Source organism: Anomalospiza imberbis, chromosome 1, assembly GCF_031753505.1.
Source record: "Anomalospiza imberbis isolate Cuckoo-Finch-1a 21T00152 chromosome 1, ASM3175350v1, whole genome shotgun sequence".
Taxonomy (NCBI): domain Eukaryota; kingdom Metazoa; phylum Chordata; class Aves; order Passeriformes; family Viduidae; genus Anomalospiza; species Anomalospiza imberbis.
Window position 1 is genome coordinate 20,658,224 of NC_089681.1, and position 24,655 is coordinate 20,682,878.

Below are 24,655 nucleotides of genomic sequence, written 5' to 3' on the forward strand. Positions count from 1 at the left end.
CGCGGCGGGGGAAGGCGCTGGTTCCCGCCCCCGGTGCGGTGACGGCGGCCCGGGTGCCGCCCCGCCCGCCCGCCCGCTCTATAAAAGCGCTGCCGGTGACTGCCCCTTCTTCTCGCCCCGTGTCTCCGCTCGCTCGCAGCTCACCGGCCGCGCTCCCGTCTCCGCCCGCCGCTGCCGCAGCCCCCCGGCCCGCTCCGGCTCTGTCTCTCTTCGCCTGTGCCCTCTGGTCCCAGCGCTGCGCTGCGCTTTCCCCGCCGGCCGCCCCCGCAGCCTATGGCCCTGGAAGGCGCCGCTGCCGCCGCCTGTATTTCTGCTGTAGGTTCCCACATCCCTCTTTAAAAATTCCGCCTAAAAAGAGAAGACGATTTACCAAATCTTTCGGGCCGTTATCTCACGTGAGTACCGGAGCGGGAGTCCTGGGTCTCTCGCCGCCCGTGGGGGAGGTGGTGGGAGTGAGGGAGGGGAAGCGGTGCCGACGCCCACCCCAAGCTCCGAACCGGGCCGGAGCGTCCGTGGTCACCGGCGGCGGGCGGTAGTGTTCGGGGCTTCCCTCTGCCTGGGGCCTGAGGCTCGGGGCAGTGCAGGGAGGGACGGGGAGCGGTGGTCGTGGTGGCCGGAAAGGGCGGAGGGGCAGCCGGCGGCAGTACCGTGGCAGTGACGGCCGGGGAGGTTTGGGGATGGGGCCGGTTCCTCCCGCTGCCCTTTCTCAGCCCGGCGGCGTGGGGCGAGACCGGCTGCCACCGGCAGCGGCAGATGGAGAGCGGCGGAATGAGTCAGCCACAGCTCCCCCTGTCCCCCGGCGCGCCGGGCGGTGCGGGGCCGCAGTGCGGGGGCCGAGCGGGCGGGCAGCGGGACCCCCGCACCCGGGAGGGTGGCGGCGGCGGCGGGCGGAGGGTCAGCGGCCGCCGCGCTAACATGGCGGACAGCGCTGCGTGCGAGCGGTGACGGGGCGGGAGCGGAGGCCGGGCACCGGGGCGAGCGCTGCGGCGGTGCCGCCGGTCCCTTCTCCCGCAGTCCTTGAGACGCGGGAGGGCAGCGGTGCCGCCGGCTCCGCGGGCAGCGGGGGCTCGGCGGCCGCCCTAACATGGCGGATTCCTGCGGAGGGGGGCTGTACGGTGTCTTCCCCCTCGCAGCCGGGGCAGTACCCGCGGCTGGAGACCCGCGCCCACCGGGCGCTGCTGCCTCTCGCAGGACGCCCCTGCTTGGGAGCGGGGGCCGAGGGGCGTCCTCGCCTGGATCCCGCAGAGCGAGGGGCTGTCCAATGCCCTGTGGCAGCAGCCTGGGCTGGCAGCACGGGCTGCGGTGCGGGTGCTGCGGGGTCCCTTTCCACGTGTGACCCACACGCCGTAAGCTCCCCCGAGCCCCCGGGGCCAGCCGTGTGTGACAGGTTTCAGCGCTGGGCAGCCTGACGGGGCAGAGGCAGGAGAAGTGCTGGTGGCATGGCCGCGGCGTCTCCTCGCCTGCTTCTCAGGGGCCATGTTGTGCTTCTGTGAGCGTGATTATCCATCCGGGCTCCCGCTGCCATGCTCCACTATTCCCCCCTCACCTGAGCTGCGCTTGCACGAGGCCTCCTCACCCGTCCCCCTCGGCATGGTCAGCAAGGGCCACGCCGAGGAACAGGGTGGCAGCGCTGGCTGTCAGAGCAACAACGCCCGAGTCGTAAGGGCATTGCACAAGTGACGCTTTCCGGGACTGCCTTCACGCAGAAGGGCCGTGGGGTCGCCCGGCATGTGGAAAGGGAGTCCTTCCTTCCCGTTAGCAGTCTTCTCCCTTTGCCCGGGGAGTTGCTCTCTGGTCATCTCACAGGTGCACCCTTTACCCTTCCCCTTGGTCAGACCCTTAGTGTAGCGGTAGCAGGTTTGGTGCCCCTGGTCCTTTTGGAGGTCTCTTGGTTGAGCTCAACCTTCTTGGCTTGGCTGCCTCTGCCAACGTATTGTGGTCCATTTGGCCACTGGTGTACTAGTGGCTTTTGGAAAGTATGGGGAAGAGATTCTGGTTCCTGCTCAGCTGCCAGCTGAGTCTGTGTGTGTAGTGTGTGCACCCGAATGTTGGGGTATCCGGAGTGTGTGTGTTGGCTGCAATGCCGTTCCCTGTTTGGTAGGAGGTCAGCAGAGCTGTAGGGGTGACAGATCAGTAGAGGTGTCTGTTGCTGATGGTAGGGGAGCTGAAGGCACGGTGAGTGAGTGGGCTCATGTGTGCACAAGTGGGACGATGCAAGTGCAGGATCGTGGTGTGGCTGAAGAGGATGCTGTTACGGCTGAGTACTGGACAGCACTGCAGATCTTTTCCAGTCATCACTGTGAGCCTGTGAAGATGCCTGTGTGTGCTGGAGGTTACCTGGTTGTGATGAAGAGGGAAGAAAGTGAGCTTAAGCCTTTTGAGCCTTTCTGAAGTGCATCTCCTGCAGTACAAAATCCTGCACAGCTGCCTTGTGCCTGTGGGCAGGAGTAGCACCGCATTTCAGACCTCTGCAGCAGTCTCCGGTGGCTAACCAGGATACAATTGTGTAGTTCCAGTCGGTTATAGCCACCCTGAATGAAAACACGGTATGAAGGCCAATAAAACAGTGTAGAAATGCCTACCATCTAGTCAGATGTGTGATTGAGTCTCTTGTGTGCGAGAGGGTTGGGGGGTAGTTCTGCCCTACTTCTACCCTCCCCTGCTGCCGGATTTTTCTCTGAAGACCCTGCACTTGCCCATTATTCTTCCTTGGATAAACGTGGGAGGCAGTGGTGCTGGGGGGGAGGTGGGGGTTGTGAATAATGGTGATGGTAGGAGGGGTTTGTTCCAGTCTGGACTGGTCCAGTCTAGTTCTTTCCTTCCTGTCACCGTGTGAACAATGCTGCTGCTGCTGTGGCTGATGCCTGTGACAAGGCAGCCCCTTCCCCGTGTGCCTCTGGCTGTGGTGAGCTCCCTTCTCTGCCTCCTGTAGGCCAAGACCCCCGGCAGGCCAGCCGGCCTGCTCTCCCCCTCCCTCCCGCTGGGCTTTGCGCTCCAGGGAAAGGCTGTTAAACCCCAGAAAAAGGAGGGTCTTTGGGAGGGGGAGGGTGTTTGGTGGTGAGCAGCTGTGGGAATGTTTCTCCTGTGGGCACAGTTTTACTGGGGGCAAGAGGCAGGATTACTGCCTTTCAGCACTGCAGCCGGCCCCTGGACCTGCAGCTTGTGCCTCTGTGCTCCCTGGAAGGCTGCTGCAGGTGTGTGACTGCAGCAGTGCTGCTGGAAATTATTCCATCTCTCCAAATTAAAGGTGAGACCGAGTACTTTGGAAGAGAATTAAGACTGTCCCTTCCTAAAAGCGAGGCTTAATTGTGTAGTGCGCTAATTTGGGTATAATGGGTGTGTGTATGTATATATATATATATATATATATATATATATATATATATAAAATGGGTATAAATTGGGTATAATGTCAGCTCTAGATGCTGTTGATGTGGCACAGGAGCAAGAGTGTGCTTCATGGGAGAACTCCTCAGGGACCTGTGCTTCCTTCAGGACCTGCTCCCCCCCTGCCCCGGGATCCCCGTGCCACAGGGTCCTCTCTGCCCTGGAAGAGGCTTACTGTAACTCAGAAATACCTGGGCTTTTCTGTGAACCAGAGTAACTTTGGTGCCTTTGAGTCTGTCACTCAGTGTAAATGTGCAAGGTCATATTAATTCTAGATTTTTATGATTTGGTTAATGGATATTTTAGCTCAAGCCACTAGAGAGTCTCTTCTCAGAAACAGATGCAGTGGATATTTTTTTTTTTAAGGAAATGGATTGGTCCCTGGTTTTGTAGGCCTGTTGGCATCACACATGGGGAGGTGAGGGGGGCCAGTGAACTGGAAAAAGCCCAGCCCTGCTGGGCACTTGGAGGGCTTGCTGCAGGGATGCAGGTATTCTGACAAAACTATGTGCTGTGGACAGCTGGGGGGTGTTTTGAGTCCTCAGGTGAGTTGTGACTGTTGTTTGAGCTGTAGTCAAATTTCAGGAACCTGCTAGTAGAGTATACCAACAGAGGATAAACACATGCATATAGTTGTCACTTGAATATTAAAAGGCAGAGCTACCTTGCTGACTATTCCCACAAGTCAAAGATCACTGCTCAGCAAAGAATACTTTTATACCTACTTTAAAACCCTTAAACAAGGAACGCTTCTTTGTGGTTCATAACATATGCTATTTTTGTAAAACTGGGTTTGTCTGCATGGGTTATGGACATCTAATACACTTCTACTTAAAGTGGTAGCCCAGCTCTGCCACTCAACAGCAAAATCCCTTTCTGCTTGTTGAAGTAGACCAAAATGACTGTGATTGGAAAGGCTCAAATTGTTCCATTTTCCTCTGAATGTTTAGAAGTGGCAAAGCTGCACAAAAAGAGCAGTCAGACTATTTTGTATGTTTGTATATATCCTTTACATAGTAATTCTCATTTAAAAGAAGTTCTGAAAGACAGTTAGAACTCGGCACAGCTCAAAATTTTCTGTTGCTACAGAAAATTGTTGGGTTTCATTCCTGCTCCACAGGAATTTTCACTGTAAACTTTCCTCCTTGGGACATGGGAGAATATTTATTGGCATAATATTGCAGGTGATATTTGGCTGAAGCATTGCATTTTAAGTTTTGCATTGAAGGTCATGTGCTCTACCTAGAAGCACTTGTGTTTAATGATTTGTTTGGCTAGGAAGGTAAACTTAATTCCTATCACTGGAAAATTTGTATGAGTTCTTGAGTATAGTCAGAACAGCAATAGGAAGTAGGGTAACTAGCAGTTAATTTTAAATGTTGGCAACACCTTCCTTTTGTAAAACTGTTGTGTGCAAAACTAAAAGTTACTGACTTGCTTTAGTGAAAGAAAAGGATAAGGTTAAATATAATACATATGCACTAATTCTAGCTGGCAAAATTCCGTAGTATCTAAATTTTGAAATATTGAGGTTGTTTTTAATGCTGTATGCTAGTGAATGCTAATTTATGTGGTAAAGCTGCAGGGATTGCTCTGTGGGAGTTGCTGTGAAACAGTTACCCTCAAGTTGCATTACCTCTGTGTGTTATGCAGTACTTATGGAGTGTACTAGTTCAGTTTTCCAACAGCAAGAATAAGTGGAGAAGTAAGTACATTTCAGGAGTTTAGCTAACACGGCTTTGAAGATGATCTTTTGTGTTGGGTGATTCCCAGAAGTCAAGCTTTTGTAGTCAGCCCATGTAGTATTACTTCTATAATGAAAGTATCAAAAGTTTATTTTCACAATAGGTTGGTATGTTCTATGTTCCATGCCATATATTGCAGCGAATTTGTACAAACTTTGTATTTTGGGTTTACATGTGACCAATTTGGTAGTGTATTTAATCCCATGAAAATTATTGTTGCTTTTAGGAGGAATAACTTCTCAAGAGGCCTAATAAATGTTTCCTTGGCTGCTTTTACGCTCATTGTTCTGGTTTGTGTGATTGCTTTACCTTGAGTAAGCTAGCCTTGTACTTTTAAAATGCTGCTTTGGTGATGTGTGTAATACCCTTTAAGGGCCATCTGAAATGTTTCCTCATTCCTGAAGGCAAGCATAAGTTTTTGTTTTTACTGTCTTGCTCATTTCTGGATTTGTCTGTGTGGTGTTCAGTGTCACTATATAAAGCACTATTTTTCACCCACATAGCTTTTTCACCCACATGCCGTGTTCATTCACAGCAGAGGGAGAAGGAACATGGCAAGGGAATTCTAAAATAGAAAGGAAGTGGGGAGGGGAAGAATGCAGTGGTTACAGGGTTAAAAACACTTCTGGGAGAGTAATCCAGTATTAAGGCATTCTACCCTACAGCAGGATCTTGTACAGCTCTTTGCCATTAGTTTTGAAAATCTTCTCATTCAGACTGTGAAAGATAAGTAAAACAAGCAGTTTCATGTGTTTTAGCAGTTCTTTGTACATCTGACCTGTTCTGGCTCAGAGTTTATATTAACTCTTGAAAACTGTGTGTTTGATGTGATTACAAACTTTCATGGTGGGGTGTTGCAAGCCTCCTTAAAAGTACTACTGAAAAGGCATTTGTTACATGTTTTATCATAAAGCATTTATTCTGTTCTGGCTATGAAATTTATTTTTGTGTGCATTTTTCTCCCTACAGGGCAAAATCTCTGATCAAGTTTACAACTATCCAGAAGGCTTAGGAGAAGTGCTTTATAGAGAGCAGTTCGACTTCAACGCTGAGCCACCTTGGGAACCTAGCTGATGATAGTAGGGTTCCATCTCCTAACTTGTCCATGTAAGTCTCTCTTCATCTGTATGCAGGAGGGTAAACCCTTGCAAAAATACAGCTTTTTTTTTGATAAGCAGGGTAACTGTCTGGGTGTAGATTAACAAAATTACATAGGACTTTCATTCAGGATGGTGGGGGGGGACTAAACTAAATATTTTACTCACCTAACACCTTTCTCAGTACAATTATCTCATTAAATCCTGCAGTAAACTTGGTAAATAAAACTACTTTTCTGAATTAGAGGTGTTGGCTTAGGAAATCCCGAAATAAAATGCTGTAACTTCAGTCTCTCAGTGATAATTTTGAAGTCAGGAATTGGACTGCATGACTGTTAACATCAGCTCATGACTTGCTGAGTACTCTATGGTTTTAGAGTAGTTTATACTGAAATAGTTAAGATTTGCTATTGTAAACAGTAACTAAGGCTGATCATGAAGGGTGTGCCTTCCCAAATGCCTGTCTCCATTATTTGTTAATTACTATCCATTTCCACAAATAGTTGTAGCGGGGTTACAGTAGAATGTGGAATTTAATGTTGGATGGAAAATGTGTACCAATTATAAATGCCTTTATATTTTGAAGTGGCAAATAGGTGTTAAAGGAAAACAAGACATTAAAACAAATTAAAATTTGTTTTAATGGAAAACAAATGAATGCACTTAGCTGATCTTAAGGAACACAGAAAACTCTGAAATGTATATGATTATCATGTTCTGTTAACTTAAAATAGTTTTATGTGGTTTTAACAATAGTCTTAACTCAGACATTACAAATGCATTTAAGCTGACTTTAAACAGTATTTGTACAGTATTACTTTTTTCCTGTCTAGCTGAAGGCGTTTTTGTTTGGCTTAGTACCTACAAATTATGGAACTCTTTTTAATGTAGAACTTGCAACTGGTTAAGTACATCTTACTGAGCCAGGTACTTTTTAAAGACCACAAAGATTCCAAATGCCAGTTGTGTTATTATGCATCCTAATAAGGTGCTTCATGTAGATAAACTCTTTCTTTGAAAATACCGCAATTGCTGAGGCACAGGATGAGCTTGGTTTATCCTGACTTCTGGCTATATCTCCAGAGGTTATGTTCTTTTTGTTTTGTTTGAAACTTACTGAATTAACTGCATATATCTGCTTCTTTGTAGTTGAATACTCTAGTCGAATGAATTCAGTTAACATTGAGAATTTTCTGAATATCACAGTTATGTTTAAGGTGTGGTTTTTATAAGCAAAATAGCTGAGAAAATTGCTTCTCCTGTTCACTTTAAGTTTTGGTTTGCTCTTGTATGTGGCTAGAACTCTTGCATGACATTTTGCACTTGAACAGGAATAAAGTAAAGTAGTAAAAAGCTAGGAAAGGTAAAAGAGTTGTTAGAAAGAAGTGAATAAAATATACAATCTTAAGGTACTGTACATGCATCTTAATTTCTAAAACTGTTCTGAAGATAATTTTGGCTGTGACAGAGGTTATTACTCTTGGGGTGAAGGCTGATCTGGTACCTTCTTTGAGATATTCCTTCTCTAACTGGTAGATCCTGTGCTGTGACACATGATGCAAAGTACAGGTTGCCCTAGAATGGAAATGCCACTGGATTTGCTTTATTTGTAGGTGAATGTTCAGATAATGTGTATTTATTTTGAGATTGGATCTATTACATGTTCAGCAATAATGTATTGTACACAAGTAGAAGTAATTCAGTACTGAATCTAGTGGTGATGTAGGTAGCAGTGGTGTTTGCCAGGAAATCTGTACCTGTTTTGGTGTGCTGAAGCACAAGTCATTGCCTCAAATGCAGTTAAGACTCAAGTTAGAGAGCTAATTGGTACTTTGAGTCTTGTTCAACTTGCAAAGTGATTTAATGGGAAAAAGGTCAAGTGAGCTCTTAAATGTAACTATAGTGTTATGTGTTAATGTTCCAGTGGAACTAAAATTAAAAAAAAATCTGTCTGAAGGTGTGCTTACAGTTCCATTAAACTCACTTCCTTTTTATTTTCTCCATTTCACTTTTTCCTTGTGTTACACTGGCAGGGGAAGACTTGGGGTTTAGTTCTGTCTGTTCTTCAAGCTCTCACTCCCTGAGCAGTCTGGCAACCATGGCCTGAAGTCTTGCTCCTTTAAATCTCTTCTATTTATTGCCCCACCTGGTTGGTCAGAAATGATGGGAACCAGCAAGGAAAGTCTGATGTATTAACAAGCCCTATCTATGCCAAGTGGAAGCAGGAGCTGTCAGGACTGGCTGACTTTGAAAGCCTTCATGGCTTAGTGTAGATGGAGCTGGAGGCAGCTGGGGAACAGGAGGGCTGAGAGTTGGGAGTTTTAGGGGGTAGTGGGGAGGCCAAATACTAACACTGACTGAGCAAGTAAGGAGATAGAATAGGGAAGTGACTGCTTGCACTGTTGTAAAAGAGAAGTGCTGGTCTGCTACCACGGAAGTATATGTGCACTTAGAAGAGTAACCATTCTTTTGTAAGCTTTGTGAGCTTTTTGGGTCGGAATAATGTATTCAGACTTCAAGAATGCAGGAGGAGGTTTTTGTTCCTGTGCAAGATGCTGGATGGGGCATTGTTTTTTCAGTATCTATCCCGATTGCTTGCTTCAGCAGAATTGTTCTTTCTACATTGCTCACTTAACTGTGTGGAATGCTGCTCAGAGAATAGGGTAGGCTGCGACTGACCTAAGCTTTACAGGTACCCTACTTAGACCTTCAGTGGATTTGTGCTGAGGTGACTTGAGTAATGCAAAAAAAGACACCTGTTTCTGCGCTTCCATCAGCTGGTTAGGGGCTGCATTCAGCTAACTGAATTACAGTGATACAAGTTAATGAAATGGTGTCTTGGAATTTTTTTTAAAGATACTCCCATTAAAAATAGGCATTCCCTGCACTGAAAGCAGAGGACTCATGTGTAGTGAGTATATATATATAAATATATATTTACTTTTCTAGTATACCTGTTCTATACTGAATTGCCAGTGTCAGTGGCAATTTTTTTTTGTTACCCCTGAAGAACCAGTGTTGCAGGGAATGAGAGAAGGTGTTTTTAGCCCCTTATGTTTTTTGCATTAGCATAATTGTTATAGGTCATAAATACTTTTGTTTAATAAGATGTGGTTGAAAGGCATTATTTGGAGCCCATTTCATTTGCAGAGACTTTTTTTGCAGAGGAAGTTTTTAGTGAAAGACCCAAACCTATAGGTGTTTGGGATTTTTTTAAGTTCTTTTCTTAGGCCAAACAATACATAGTTTGGACAATGTAAAGAAAAAATGAAAATTGGGTCTGTTACAGATGCTTACATGTGACAAGCATGTGTTTACACTCTTTGTTCAGAGAATTTTAATTTTCTTTTATTCCCAATGCCTGCAGTAATTGCAGTGTTTAAATAGGTACACCTTTATCTTAGAGTTCTTCATCTGGGAAGTCATTGTGTTAAAGAGCCTGAGGATGTAATGCTTACTTCAAAGAAAGCAATTACATGCCTATGTAGAAGTCTCATACCACTTGACAGCTTTTGTTTGACTTAAAATATATGTCCTGGAGCATTGTGCAGACTAACATTTCGGGTGTGAAAATGGGTGGTGTTACCACACCAAGTCTGTCAAATAATGACTTGCAGCAAGTCAGCATTTCCAGCAAGGAGTGAACTCTGTACTCTAATGAATTCTGACTCATCTTACAGACATCAAAAAAAGTCCTAAACCATCCTTTAGATTTCCTTCTGCAAATTTTATCACTGATTCTCCTCCCCCTCTCAGGAGGGAACTAGTCAGGACAGAATAAGGTGATAGCAGAGTCCCAAATCCTACTGTAAGGTATTAACCCCTTAAAGAAATGTTCCTCTAGCCGCTGTCTTGTAGTGATGCTGTAGCAGTGCTTCTAGGAATTTGTTTTTTCTTTGTAGAATATTACTCCTATCAAGACTGAAGAGATATAATTTATTCAGAAAAGGGGAAATTGGACAGTAGTCAAACAAATGTCAGCACTTTTTTCTACTGGATTAATTTTGTTAGTGGAAAAGCTTCCATGTCTTGGATGTGCTTAGAAAAAGCAATCACTGTTTAGCAGCCTGGGAGAGGTTGAATCTCTACTAGCATATATTCCTTTTGGTCTCTGCCTCTTGACCATAAGATGCTTTTTGATGAATGAGCAGCAGACAGGTCTTGTTTAGGAAATAATCTTTATTAAAACTAACTTACTAGATAATTGTTCTTTTTGTTGGTGGTGGCTTTGGGTGTTGGTGGTAAGGAGTCCTCCCCCCATGTTTTACTTGAACTGAGTCTCCCCAAAATTAAAAGGGCAGCTTTTGAAGGAAAGTATTCTTCTACACCATCTGTCTGAAAGCTAGACACCACAGTCATTAACTATGGAAAAAAACCCTTTCTTTTAAGAGTGCTAAACAGCTAGCTTAAATCTACTCCACTGTAACTCAGATGAACATCCACACTCAGAGGAAAAGTGTGCAGCTGGCTAGGTTGAGCTGCTTTTTTTGAAATACAGGGTACAAGCAATTAGCTGTGTGTGTCTGGTGAGTCTAAAAATTGTTCAGGGCTGTGACTGGTTCTAGTGGGTGTGCTGAGACCTTCCAGTATGGTAGATGTGGGGTGAAAGGGACTCTTGACTGCAAGCTTTAGAGTGTAGGAAGTGGCTTGTAGCATGAAAAAAAAAAAAAAACCTCAACCAAAGTTTAAAAATCTAGCTAAGTAGTACCCTTGTATATACAGTAATTCCTAAAAAAAAATTCAGTGAAATGCTGATGCCAGCATTTCTTTCTGGGGGGGGGGGGGGGGAAGATAACTCAGCCTTTTTGGTCCTCTGCCTCTGAAAACCATGGATATTTAATGAAGATGACTGTGGTGTTCATCTTTGTTGGACTGATTCTAAGGCAAACTTAGTTGACAAGCTTCTTTTGTTCAGTGGTGGTATTTTTTTAAGGAGTTTTAGCTATTAGTCTCATACTGAGATATGACTAACTACTTTCCTGCTTATTATAGTCTACCACCTAGTCATTGTTGATATAGCTCAGTAAATCCCTACATCAATATGATAATTATCTTGTTCTTCTGTGATTGTTTTGGATCTTCAGGATTCCCTTAAATAAGCATAGAACTCACTATATGTGTGTGAGATAGCTCTTTCTTACCTGGGGTACTTGTCTTTATTGTTCAGCTTCTGAACAGAACTAAATATTCTTGCTGCCACTGAGTGAGTTCACCTGGCAGTAAATTCTTCTTGTAACAAACATAGAGGGCACATTTGAGTTGTGCAGAAAGCATATAAAAAACCTGCTGGCTCCTTTCCCATTTGGCATAATGACAAGCAGGAGCAACTACTGCTTAGTAGTGGTAGTATTAAACTGCAGCAAAGTAACTTTGTTCATATTGTTGACAACATTAACTAAACCTATGTAGCAAATTGTGGGTTTGGTTTTTTTTGTTTTTTTTTTTTTTTTTTTTTTGCTGTATGAAGGTGGTGGACAAAACATGAGACTGAGTTAATACCATGGTCCTGTGATGATTTGAAGCCAAAGTTATCTTAATTTTTATAGTCCCAATGAAGTATTTTTGGCTTTCAGCTGTAATGTTTGTGGGGTTTATAAACATTTTTAATTAGAAAAACAATTCTGCTATTGTAAATCTAAGTGCAGGTGGCTTTAGAAAACAACCATCACCTTTTTTACAACTACTGTGAAACTTCTGTTGAGAGTTTTAAAAATGTCTTAGGTCTTCATTTAGAGAAGGAATCTTGTTAGCTAGCTGGTTTTGATCAATCTTGTGTTAGTCATAAAGATGACAGTTGAAACAAAAATGTGGGCAGTGGGTTGATGTAAGCTAATAAGCTGCTTTTAAACAAGACCCACAACTCTAATGGAATGTAAGCTGCAGATTGTTCTATTCATCAAGTAAAGCAAATGAAGGTATATACTCAGCTGTTGGTAATTTTCTGCTGTCTGCTGATTTTTACTTGTGATTAGTCAGTCTACAGTCTAAGATTATATTTAAAAGTGTTTTCAGTGTTTGGACTTTGATTTAGATTGTCTTTTGGAAAACACTGTATAAACTACTAAGCTAATTTGCAGTGAAGATCTGAGGATAAGCAAAATGCAAATAAAGTTAGACTGTAACTGTTTATTTTAATAACAGTTCTACATGCTAAGATTATCACTTTTAAAATTACTTCTAGCCCAGTGGCTTCTTTTTATTCCTCTATTTTAAGTATTGTAGGTAATATTATGAACAGAACAACAAAATAAATGTCTAATAAATACAATGTGTAAATGCAGTGTTATAAATAAGCATCAAAAACTAGAATGTTAACACAAATATCATTGCTAACATTTAATCAATAAGCTGCAAGTTTCCTGTAACAAATTCAGAAGTGTTCTATTACAGGCAGTCTTCCAGTTGCACGCTCAAATGCTAGCATTGCTTAAGATGCTGTATTTGAGAAGAACTGAGCTGAGACATTTATACAAATATGCTGCACTCACGGTATTTTCATAGTTTGCATAAACTCAGTGCAGATCAGTTTGCATACAGTCTGAAATTCTTCTCAAGAGCAGCCTTGCATCAGTTGTTTCTGAAAGTTAGTTTCAGATTTTAAGTACCCAGATTCTGTTTTCTTCTTGGCTTCAGTAGAATTGTTCTGTCCATATCGCTGACAAATGTAGGGTAAGCAGAGTAAAACATTTTTGGTCTTTGTAGGGGGTGTGTTACTGTTTGTAGGACATCAGGTATAGAAAGCTGCATTTTATAGAAAGCTGCCTCTTTTTCCATTGACACATGTTTTCTTTGTGCAGTTTGTTGCATAATTTAAGGACCCGGATATAAGGCTTGGAAGCCCATCCCTTGTGTTTCTTGGTTTATGACTGTCGGCTTTGTGGAATACGGCTGAGATGAAAGGATTTCTTGAGGATGCAAATTACTCCATTGGTCTGTTGGATGAAGGAGCAACTCTTGCAGATGTTATTGACAACTGTATTTATGAACATACTCATGTAAGTTTGCTTCCCAGATATTTTTATTTAGTTCCCTAAGTCTTCAAACTAGGTCAAAGTATTTTAGAACTGATGAGCTGACAGCAACAGAGAAACAGTCCTCACTCACCTTATAAAGTAGTTTCCTCTTCTAATTCTGCTTCTTTGCTGTTTTCTTGCTTTGAGCAGAATTCTGTTGGGGAAATTTGGGCATCAACTCTTACTGCCCTGAGTGTGACTGGCAAGAAGGTGGTCTGGCTGAGATAATTAAATACAGGTTAGAGATTTTATTAGCAGTGGGGTTTAGATCAAACACCTGAAATGATGCAAGTGGATATATTCAGTTAGAAACTTTTTGTTGTTGTTCTTTCCCTGAAAATATGGCAGAGTTCTGACAAATGTGTATGCTGAGCCAGTTTAAAGCCCTGTTTAAATTTTCTGTGGGCCATCATGGTTAATATTCATACATCTTCCTGTAACCCTTCTCCCCACTGGAAACTCTGGTACAAGCACATTGTGAGGTGCTATCTTTCAAGACAAACTGGTGTAAAAGCTACTGAAGTTTAGCAGCCAGCTGGAAAGAAAGCTGAATAATTCTGTGTATACAATAGTCATTTTTTGAAAAAGGCTTCACTCATTTCTTAGGAGGAGGCAGGAAGATGTACCTTTTGTTCTGCAGACAAAGTTGTAGAAATAGCAAACTTTTTTAAAAAGGTTCATTAAGCAAATCCTGTGTTCTTCATATGCCATACATGTGAGTTGCTCACTTTTCCCTTGGTTTATCAGAACTAATATTCATGTACAAGTGGTCAACTATAGTACAGCAAATAGCTAAATTCCATGGCCTTCTGAACTCAGGTGTAGGATTCCCAAATCCTGATTCCTAATATTCTTTTTCTGTCTAGCAAATAAATAGGTAAACTACTGGCAACATGTCATGTCTCCAACCACTGGCTGGCTCACAGAGGATAGCTGCCTCCTGCTGCTTTCATTTACTCCTTTAGCTCAAGGGGTAGAGGCCTGTGCCATGGATCTAAAGCTCCAGATCCCATTCCTGCTGGTGACCCGTACAGGGGGTCAGTATGCTTCCACCCGATGGAATTTCTATTTGTGTTTTTTAAACAGAAATAAAGACTTTGTATTAAATAAGCCACGACATTTAGAGTTTCATATCTGCAAAAGTCAAGTGCTAGAATTAACATTTGATGTACAGTCTCAATTCAGATCCATCATATATTTTGTGATGGTCTTTAAATGATTTACAGTAGGTCATTCACCGGCAGTAGTTTTACCGAGTGCACATTATGAACAAATCTGGAATGATCTGTTTGTATTTTGATCCACTACACCTGCATCATGACCTGATAGTGAGAAACACTGTGTTGTAACAGATGTGCAGAGGGAACTTAACAGTTCCAGAAAAGTCTGTGCATTTTCTTAAAGATTATGTACTTGATTCTGTCACCTTTAACATGGAGTCTAGTTCTTAAAATTCCTTTTGAACTACATTCTTCACAAGACATGGAGAACAGTCTCAAACTTGACTTCCTGAACTAAAATACTATCAGACAAATTATCAGTAAAACAAGCTGTTTAGCTGGATGTTAAAATAATGTTAGTGCATCAGATTGTATTCCTTGTATAATAAGTTATAAATTACATTGAGACTGTGGAAGCTTTCATCCCAGTGGATTTTCTTCCTATAAATAGCTGCAGACTTCTGAAAATAAAAAGTTGAAAGAAATGTGTAACTTATTCTGTATTTTCTGATAAAATCAGCATTTGGCATTTAAGTAGAATCTTTTATTCAGGAATCTCAGAATATTGTCAGTAGCATTCATAATATCTCTGAAGTGGTAGGTATTCCCTTTGTTTTTTTTTTAACTAGTTCAAATTGCTAGGTGAACAGAAAAACATTATTCAAGGTCAAATCTAAAAGTTAAGAGTAGGTTAAAGAAAAGGTACATAATTCTTTAAGACTTTGGGTTGTTTGTCTTGACAGCAAACCTACAATTTCAGATGTTTTATTTTCCTATTCTTCCTTTTGCAGACTGGAAAAAAGGCATTTTATGTTGGAGATCTTGGAAAGCTTGTAAGGAATAACATGCAATGGCAGAACGTGATGGCACCAATAAAGCCATTTTATCCTGTAAAATGCAATTCTACTCCAGGTGTACTCGAAATTCTGGGAACCCTTGGTGTTGGTTTTGCATGTTCCAGTAAAGTAAGTTTTTCTTGCCTGTGTGCCTGATTTTCTTTCATATGTCTGCTGGTTTAAATTCATCTCTTTGGTGTTAAGTGCCATGATTATAAATAAAATTTGAACTGTGAACTCATTTGTAACTGGCTGTTGAAAATCTGTACTTCTGCCCTAGAAGCAGTAGATAGTTTTCTCTTTAATGTGGTAGGAGAGCACATCTAATAAAAATTAAATGAAAGATGTTACAGTGCACTTTGTCAGACTCTGGTATGCTCCTGTTTTTCAGGCTGAAATGGCTTTGGTACAAGACCTGGGCATTTCTCCTGAAAACATCATATACACAAATCCTTGCAAGCAAGCATCTCAGATCAAGTATGCAGCGAAAGCTGGGATAAACATCATGACTTGTGACAATGATATTGAGCTGAAGAAAATTTCACGTAACCATCCAAATGCCAAGTAAGTGTCCAAATTCTGGTTTTGCTTTTAATGTGGGGGAAACTTTTTGCTTGTAATTCTGGGTGGTTTGAGTTGCAAGCAAAGTACATGGCTTCTTTAGTACAAATCACTTGTATCTTCTTCTGTCTTCTTTCAAAGTAGCTTTCTTGCATCTTTTCCTACTGAGTCTTGGCTTCCTAAAATAATGGCCCTTGGTTTGGGAGAAAGTGATTTTTTTTTTTTTTTTTAGGGCAGTCTTCATGTAAAGGTTTCAGTGATTTAAGTTCAGAAGTCTAGTATTTCATCATCTGCAAATAACATCTTCCTCCTGCTCTGTTTTGGCTTCAGTGTTATCTTCCAGGGAGTTCTTTTTGGATATTAGGGCTCTGGCTGAAGTCAGGGCTGAGCTACCAGCGAATGACCGTGTGCATTGGATCCCACCTGGGGTTTGGGCACACTCTGCAGGTCTATTAAATACACCTCCAGGTATTTCCACACAATTAAAACAGAGACATTTTTTCATCACTTAGGTATTAGCTCAGCTGCCCTCTGTAGAAAAGTGATCAAAGCCGATCATCTGGCTGTTAAGTATGGCAACTTTATTGCTGGCAATGCATAGTGGTCTCTTGGACTGATAGGCACTCCTGCCATTTAACATCACATCCCTCACCTATGAATGCTTTAGCTTTAGGCTATGCCTTTAAGAAATATGGAGCCAGAGTCTAAGTGAATGTGACAGTGCTTTGCAGTGATTAAAGATACAGCTTTCCATAAATGTCATTGGAGAAACTGAATTCCTGATATCCTTAACAAATTCTTCGGTTCTGAATAGCCATTATTGAAGTATTGTCTTCTCCCAAAACTGTGGCTTTTTTTTGTTTGTTTTGGTGTTTTTTTGGGGAGGTGGTGGTATTTGAGAGAGGTTTTTTTATTTGTTCAAGACTACAAGATTTAATATTGCTGTTGCTGGAGATTACACTTCATCTTCATGGAAGTCTCTGCTTTGCATACTGGAGAGAAATTTCTGTGCAAAAATATTATGTATTATAAATAACCTTCTCTGGAACTGCTGGATCTGGTATACTTAGTGGATTTGAAAGCCTTGGCAATGCTAAAGCTGACTGTTAAATCATTAGTGTTTTACCAGTTATACACTGGTGGCTTTTTAGAGTTTTGTTAGTTTTTATGTTGATTTATTTCCATGATTCTAACAATCTTAGATTTCTATAAGTCAGATTTAGTGAGTTTTGCTTGAAAAATATCTTGATTCACTTAATGTTGCTATAACAATTTGTCAATAAATTTAACACTGGATGTCTTTAAGGAGGGGTTTTGACTAATCTTAATATGAGGTTACAAATCATAGTATGGATTTGAATTTTTGTATTACATTTTAAAGAGTTTGACTTGTAACAATTTTTTTGCTACAGTTAGCGCATTTTTCCAAATGCTTCACAAAATACTGTCTGACTACAAATTTTTTGAACAGAATTTTCTGTGCTAGTGAGATGCAGGAAACGAAATGCTTGTCAGTTTCTCAAGATAAAGTGATATAAATTAAGGATTGCAGGGCAACCTGTGTGAGAACTTAGGACTATTTTCTCTCTACAAAATGCATGTTAAACACACTATGAAACATTTGGAAAGTACCTGTAGAAGTCATGGTATGTGTTAGGCCAGCTGTAGTGGCTAGGTTGAGTTCTGTTTGATGTCTGCCTTGTGAAGAGCTGTTTCACTCTGTGTGCAGAGTTTCTTCCGCTCATTTACACTCCCCATCCTGGTTAACTACAATGTGCTCTGTCCAGTCTGCATGTATGTCATGACACCACCTCTGTTTAGTTTACTGCATGACTAACTAATTGATCTTGTGGGAGTGTGACTTTCTCAGTGAACAGCACTTTGATTTTGGGAGGTCTGGGGGTATGTCTCTAGAGGTTAGGTTGTGACCATGCCTTTGCCCCTCAAGTGTTACTTTAAGATAGAAAAAGGTCAGCATTGGCACTGCAGTTTGCCAGACCTACCCAAAATGAGGCTTTGACCAGATAGAGGAAGATGTCCCACTGCATAAGAATGTAAGAAATGGTACTTGCTGCCTCTCTGCTCTACAGTGTCCTGGAAAAAGGGGTAGGGAATGGACTGATCACCCTACCCCCTCATCCTGAGTCCATGTGCTCAGCCAGAACAGGAGGTTATGTGATATGGCCAGGGTGTGCTTTCAGCCTGGTGTTCTCCAGATGCTGAGTTTAACTAAATTTGATACATATCTAACTGAAGGGGAACCTCTGGGCTGGGGAGGAGTACAGGGATGGGAAAAATCATATTAGTCTTACTAATTTTATGAGGAACTACACTTTAGTAGAAGGTAACGTTATTTTTTATTACAGCACTCAACAGACTCTTGCTGCTGCAAGAGTCTTAGTTGCTGCATTTCAAAATCCCTTGTCCTTGTTGGCTCCATGTTTTAGCCCCTAATTGCTAGTTTTTTCTCTGTACAGGATTGTTATTATTAGGTTGCCTTGATTCATCCATCGATGGAGCTGGAGTACTGACAACATAATCAACACACTTCTGACAATCTTCAGGCTTCACATGTGCTGATGATGTAAACCAACTGCCCCAATCATCTTCCCCTTCTCTTAGGCTCTTACTGCACATTGCCACAGAAGACATTACTGCTGGTGAGGAGATGAATATGAAGTTTGGCACCACCCTGAAGAACTGTAGGCACCTTATGGAATGTGCTAAGGAGCTGGGAGTCCAAATAGTTGGTGTCAAGTAAGTAACTTCATTGTCCTCTGCTGGCTGAGCAGATATTTGTATGTTGTACCCTGGTGACACTATTTTACAAGGTTTAAAAAAAAAAATCAACAAAAACCCCAGACAAACAATATCACATCAATTTAGAATTATGAGCTTTTGCTTGCAAGCACAAACTAGTATGAAACAAAGTAACTATTACAGGCATCAAAACAATATGAAATGAAGTATCATAAATCCTTCTGTCAGCATGAAAACTAAGTTTAGAAGCCTCTCCTATTCTCTTACTGTACTCTTCTGTGGTAACTCGATTTGTGTTTTTCCAGCAATAAACATCATACAAGAAGTGCTAGTACAGCATGGAATAGGTTGGATACTTTGAACAAGATGAACATGAGGTCAGATTTTGAGTTAGAGCCTAAGAGTTAAGGTTCTATTACACTCTTTGATCATATCAAGACAAAATACTGAGATAAGTTTTTGACTTGCAAGTGGCAGGAATGAATCCTAGAGTTCCAAGTTTGTACAAATGATCTGTGGTATTTTAATTGGAAGCTTGATCGATATTTTACTGTATCTGAAAAACATGTATGCACGAGTCTGCTCTGTCTGCCATCAGCTACAAATCTATCACACGCTCATGACTGTTTTAGGAAAGCAACCAAACAAATAAATGGGTCATCAAGACAATTAAGAAAATGTTAAGCCAGATTTTGATTATTTAAACCACAAATATTTTGATTTATATCTGTTTGAAATGGATGTTAAAACGTAAACTACAAATGTCTTTAAAAATTAGATACTACTGAAAAAACATTTCTCGTCATATAATGTCTTAACCAACTTCTATAAAAATCATGTGGGTCTTCTGCATTATTTTTATTTAATTTTAAAATCCACACATGGATTCATGCATGTGAGTTTGAAAAGTGACCTTTGCCTCAAAATGGCATTCCTTAAAGGAGTAGACTTGGAGTAGAGAACACTGTGGCTTGGGTGTGTGTATGGTCTGTCTAGAACCAGTAGACCATACTGCTCCTGAGGAAGCCCATAGGAATGCTGGCACTTGTTTTAGCACCTCAGTGCCTAAGTGCATAAGGCAGTACTTGAATCTTTTGAACAAGGAACAAGAGGGGATTCAGGAGCTTGTGGTAGGCATCAGTACTTCTCTGCACCTTTGGCACCTACTGAAGAACAATTTTTAGCCACTTTGCTAATGAAGACTGAAAAATTCAGTAAATCTTTTGTTTCTCAAAAATGAGAATATTGTGAGACATTCTTAGTATTAAGAGGAAGGCAACTCTCAAGTACAAATTCAGTGAAAGCAAAGGCAGTGGTGGTGGTCTGAGCTTCTTTGCACAGTTGCTGTATTATCATTTAAGCTTGTTTTGAGACACTTGAAAATGAATTGCTTCTGTTGCTGCTTTATATGGTGAAACAATTTGCTTGGTCTGAAAGCTGCATGGTTCAGCATATTTACTGTGTTTTTATTTCTTTCAGATTTCATGTTTCAGGCTCTTGCCAGGATCTGCAAACATACATTCATGCTCTATCTGATGCTCGGTGTGCATTTGACATGGCTGTAAGTAGATCTATACACACATGCAATTGCAACAGCAGAGGATCCATTCTAGTCCAATAATACTAACAAGCCAACTACATTCTTTCCAAAATAAATCATTGGAGATGGAACTTTTAGAAAGGAACTACATACTCCTTTGTGATATGTGGTAGAGGTAAAACCAACTTTGTCCTACTTATGGTAATGAATGATGTCCCACTGACAGGCAGTAGCCTTACATGCTATTTAAATTACTTTCCCACTTTGGATCAAAGCTTTTTGATATTCAAATCTCAGTCCTGTAAATACACAACTAATGCTTTTAGGTTACATTGAAATGGAACAATTGTATGCTGGCATCTGTTGTGGTATGAGGACTTTGTAAACTAAACAGAGAAGACTGCAAGTCTTTTTACTCTTATTACTGCAGTGCCTTAGCAGTGGCTGGTAACATATGGGGGCAATAAAATTGAGGATCTTGCTGATCTTTGTCCAAATTTGTTGTAGTGGTCTTGTCACAAAATTAGTGAAATCCTAAAACTGCCTGTTGTCAGAATACACCACCTGTTCAGCAAATACTGTCTGAATATAACAAGAGCCACTTGGTATTGCTGTGGGACTTGCAGGGAATTGTGTAACCAGCCTCTATTGACATCCCAGTGCTTTGCTTCTAGATTCAATGGAGCTGTATTATGCCCTTACTCCTTCATTAGATGTACTCAGTTAAATAGTTTTAAAAGCTTAAATACACAGAAAACAACCATAGTAAGGAGCAACAAAATATTTTGTATTTACTGTTGTTCATGTACTTACCTTCTGCCTATGCATTTTAGGAAGAATTTGGCTTTAAGATGAACATGTTGGATATTGGTGGGGGCTTCACAGGTTCAGAGCTTCAGCTGGAAGAGGTATGCAATGTGTTGGAAGTTGACACTCTTGAAGAAGTTGAAGTGTTTAACCTTTAAACTGCAACTTGAATTGATAGCTGAAACATAGTTAAGTTCCATGTTAGACTGTAACTCAAGATCTCACTATAGTTGGGTTTGTGTTCTTGATGATGGATAGTGTAATCTGTTCTTGGAGGTGATCATGACTTCTTTTTAATCCGGTTCATCCTGGGTGAATGCTCGTTTAAGTGTGTTAGAGATTAAATTACTATCTGAAGCAGTCCTAGCAGTAATAATTCAAGGTTTTTCTTGACTGTTGTTGTCCAGCTGGTGACTCTCGCATGGTTTGGGCCAGGGTGCCTTCGCATGCTTTGAATCATAAACCCTGTTGCTACTGGATGGAAATTTCCCGTATTTTGCTTTGGAACTGAATGCTAAAGGTCTTGATTTGGCTGGCCTCTGATTTGGGGTAAATGCCATCTTTAGTATGAAGTGGCATGTAAAACAGGATACCCAGTTTACACTGTTACGTTGTCTTAAACACAGACTCCATGAATTCAGGACAGTGAAAGTGATGTATGAGGCATTACTAACAGCAATCAGGGCTTTCTTTTCTCTTCATTCTAATGGTTCTGTTACTTGTCCAGAATATCTGTTAATCTTCAAATAATCTGTCCTAAGATATGAACATTAGTATTAAATAATTCTGTTTCTAATATGATACTATTCAGAACTGATCACGACAAGGCCCTTTGCCCATTCTTGTGGGTTCACATGTCATTTTATGTTATCTGTTGTGCTGGATGGGCACTGAAGTTACTGGTGCAGTCATGAGTGTACCACAGCTTGAACTTTGGTTGTGAAAAGAGACTGTGTAGTACTCAGACTCATGGTTCTCAATCTTCAGTGTTTAGCAGAATGACCAGTTTTCTTACATGTTTTTTATGAATTGTGGACCTCTGGTAAAGGCATTTCTCAGAGAATGGAGGACCAGAGTAAGCGTTTGGTGTGCTGACTAGACTTGTTACTGACTGGAAGTGTGTGTGTGTGATACATCCGTAAGCTGAGTTCATTGGCCTTACCTCTGACTTCAATTTCCTAGGTTAATCATGTCATCAGGCCATTGCTGGATGTCTACTTTCCTAAGGAATCTGGTGTTAATGTGATTGCAGAGCCTGGATGTTATTATGTTTCATCTGCATTTACACTGGCAGTGAACGTCATTGCAAAGAAGACTGTTGAGTATGATAAACTTCTTCCTTCTGGAGGTAAGGGTAATTTGTGTTCTGTGTTATGAATCAGTACAGGTAACTGCCCACTATTAGTTGGGATTGATTAGTTTGTTTATATATTTAGTGCATCCCCTAATTCTTGCACTGTAATATACCTTCTGGATTCTGACCGTATGTTATCTGAGTGTCTCACTGTTATTTTTATGTGGCACTTGTTGTATCCTTACTAGGTTAAACCTATATTGGGTGCATCACAGATGGTGTGTTAGAAGGTTCTATATTAGAACATAAAGATCATGTCACAGAGCAAGCTACTTCCCTGCTTCTCTGGATTTATATTCTTAGCAGTGGTTATTACTGAAAGTATTAATTTTATTAAGCCTCACTCTTAATGTTATAACTGAATTTATAATCTGGTCTCATACAGATTACTCTGCTTGTAATTCTCGTATTCCAGTATATATGGAACTCCCTTGTCAGGAGAAAGCAGCTGACTTAGGTTAGATTGCAAAAAGACTACTTATGACAAAACATGCATGCAAGACAACTTCTTTTTTTACTTCCAGTGGAGCAAACCAGGAATGATGATGAACCAGTATTTACATATTACATAAATGATGGTGTTTATGGTTCTTTTGCGAGTAAATTGTCTGAGAAACTGAATACTGTCCCAGAGGTTCACAAGGTGAGTCCTTCTATATTCTTCAGAGGTAGTCCTTACTGTCCTTGTTTATTGAACATATATTTAACACTTCATACATACATAATTGCATGTTATTTATTAAATTAACCTTCTGTATGTTTGAAAATTTCCTTATTCAATAAACTGAAGCCTGAATTGTCTCAATCATTTCCCTATAGAAATACAAGGAAGATGAGCCTCTGTTTGCAAGCAGCCTTTGGGGTCCATCCTGTGATGAGCTTGATCAAATTGTGGAAAACTGTCTTCTTCCTGAGTTGAGCGTTGGAGATTGGCTGATTTTTGACAATATGGGTTCTGGTACCTTAGGTGAACAGTCTGCCTTTAACGACTATCAGAGGCCACTGATTTACTACATGATGTCTTTCAGTGACTGGTAAGAAAACTATCCTGGAAGTGGCAAGGTTGCTTTTGCTTCCTTCGGGAGTGTGCACTTCTAAATTACATTCAGTGCCAAATAGAGGAAAATGCTGAGTGCAAGAATGTGCCTTTTTAGTTTGTGGAAATTTTTTTCTCTGTTGTCTGACTGCTGAGACTAAACTGAAATCTGTGATAAAATGCCTACTTTGTTTTAGGGCTGACAAAGGAAAGCAAAATACCTGACTGATCTCACCTCTGAGTTCAGTGGCAGTTGTAAAGTCTTGTACTGGCTTAACAAAAGCTGTTTAATATCAACCTTTGAGCTTTCCTAATACATGTAACCGCAGCTTGTGTGCAGTGTTGGCACCATCACAGGCAGGAAGGGCGGTGATGCTCTTGTGGTGATGGAGAGTGTGGTAACCCATTCCTGCCCCCAGGCAGGCAGGGCCTTGCGCTCCCACCCCTGGAGAGTGGCAGCATTTCTGTGTGTGCCAGGCACTGGCACAGCTGCACTCCCTTCTGCTGAGCCAGGGCCAAGCCATGCGGCGGCAATTGGCTTCAAATGCAGTGTGGAGGCTGGGTTCTGAAGGGAAATTGAACCTGAAAACATGCTATTACATCTCTTGACCTTTTCTGCTGCAGGGATGAGATGCAAGATGCTGGAATTGCTTCGGACACATTGATGAAGAACTTCTTCTTTGTGCCTTCGTGCATTCAGCTGAGCCCGGAAGAACGCTTTTCCACTGCAGCTTAAACAGGCATTAACGCTTCATTTAGACCTGCAGTTGCAAGTCTGTAGTTTGTCTGGTCAACATTCCAATATGGAAGAAATGGAACAATCTTGAATTCAATTCATTCTCTTCAAAACTTGAAAAAATAGTAATAGTAATGGGGACCAGGCAAAACAAGCTACAGCTACAATTCAGTGGGGGGGGGTGGGAGGGTTAGATAATGGTGTCCAAATTTTAAATCAAGTTCATTCTACCCCTGAGCGTTAAATATGCAACAAAATGGATGACTTAGTGGAGATGGAAACCCATCACTTGGGTTCTTCAACAGTTTACATACAAGTACACAGTTTTTATACTAAGGATTCCTGTTAGAAAAGTCTTGTAAAGTTATTGTCTTTCGCCCAGATATATCAAATGTCAGTGGGAGACCAGTGTGACTTCATTAGATGTTTTAGTGTATTTAGAATGTGTAAATTTGTGCTTTGAACTGTAGTTTAATAAATGTAAAATTGCATCATAGTATTTGTTGTATTTGACCCATGATGTTTCCCTTGTATGATTGCAATAAAACTTTGTGTAGATTTTA

General features: G+C 41.4%; 1 protein-coding gene across 3 annotated transcripts; it reads left to right on the forward strand.

Moving 5' to 3' along the window:
- The first annotated feature begins 91 nt into the window (after positions 1–91).
- On the forward strand, positions 92–24,655 carry AZIN1 (antizyme inhibitor 1). 3 transcript variants are annotated; one of them, XM_068183466.1, is made up of 13 exons: positions 107–395; positions 6,102–6,239; positions 13,027–13,224; positions 14,109–14,279; positions 15,254–15,427; positions 15,690–15,862; positions 18,482–18,616; positions 20,099–20,180; positions 20,993–21,067; positions 22,149–22,314; positions 22,845–22,963; positions 23,140–23,354; positions 23,981–24,655. In XM_068183466.1, exons 5-13 carry the CDS (start codon positions 15,308–15,310, stop codon positions 24,090–24,092), a joined length of 1,197 nt encoding a protein of 398 aa, XP_068039567.1. In that variant the 5' UTR covers positions 107–395; positions 6,102–6,239; positions 13,027–13,224; positions 14,109–14,279; positions 15,254–15,307; the 3' UTR covers positions 24,093–24,655. The 3 variants fall into 3 exon arrangements, with proteins under 3 accessions (XP_068039549.1, XP_068039567.1, XP_068039559.1); XM_068183448.1 differs by lacking the exon at positions 14,109–14,279 and having other exon boundaries at positions 92–395; XM_068183458.1 differs by lacking the exons at positions 107–395; positions 14,109–14,279 and adding an exon at positions 912–932.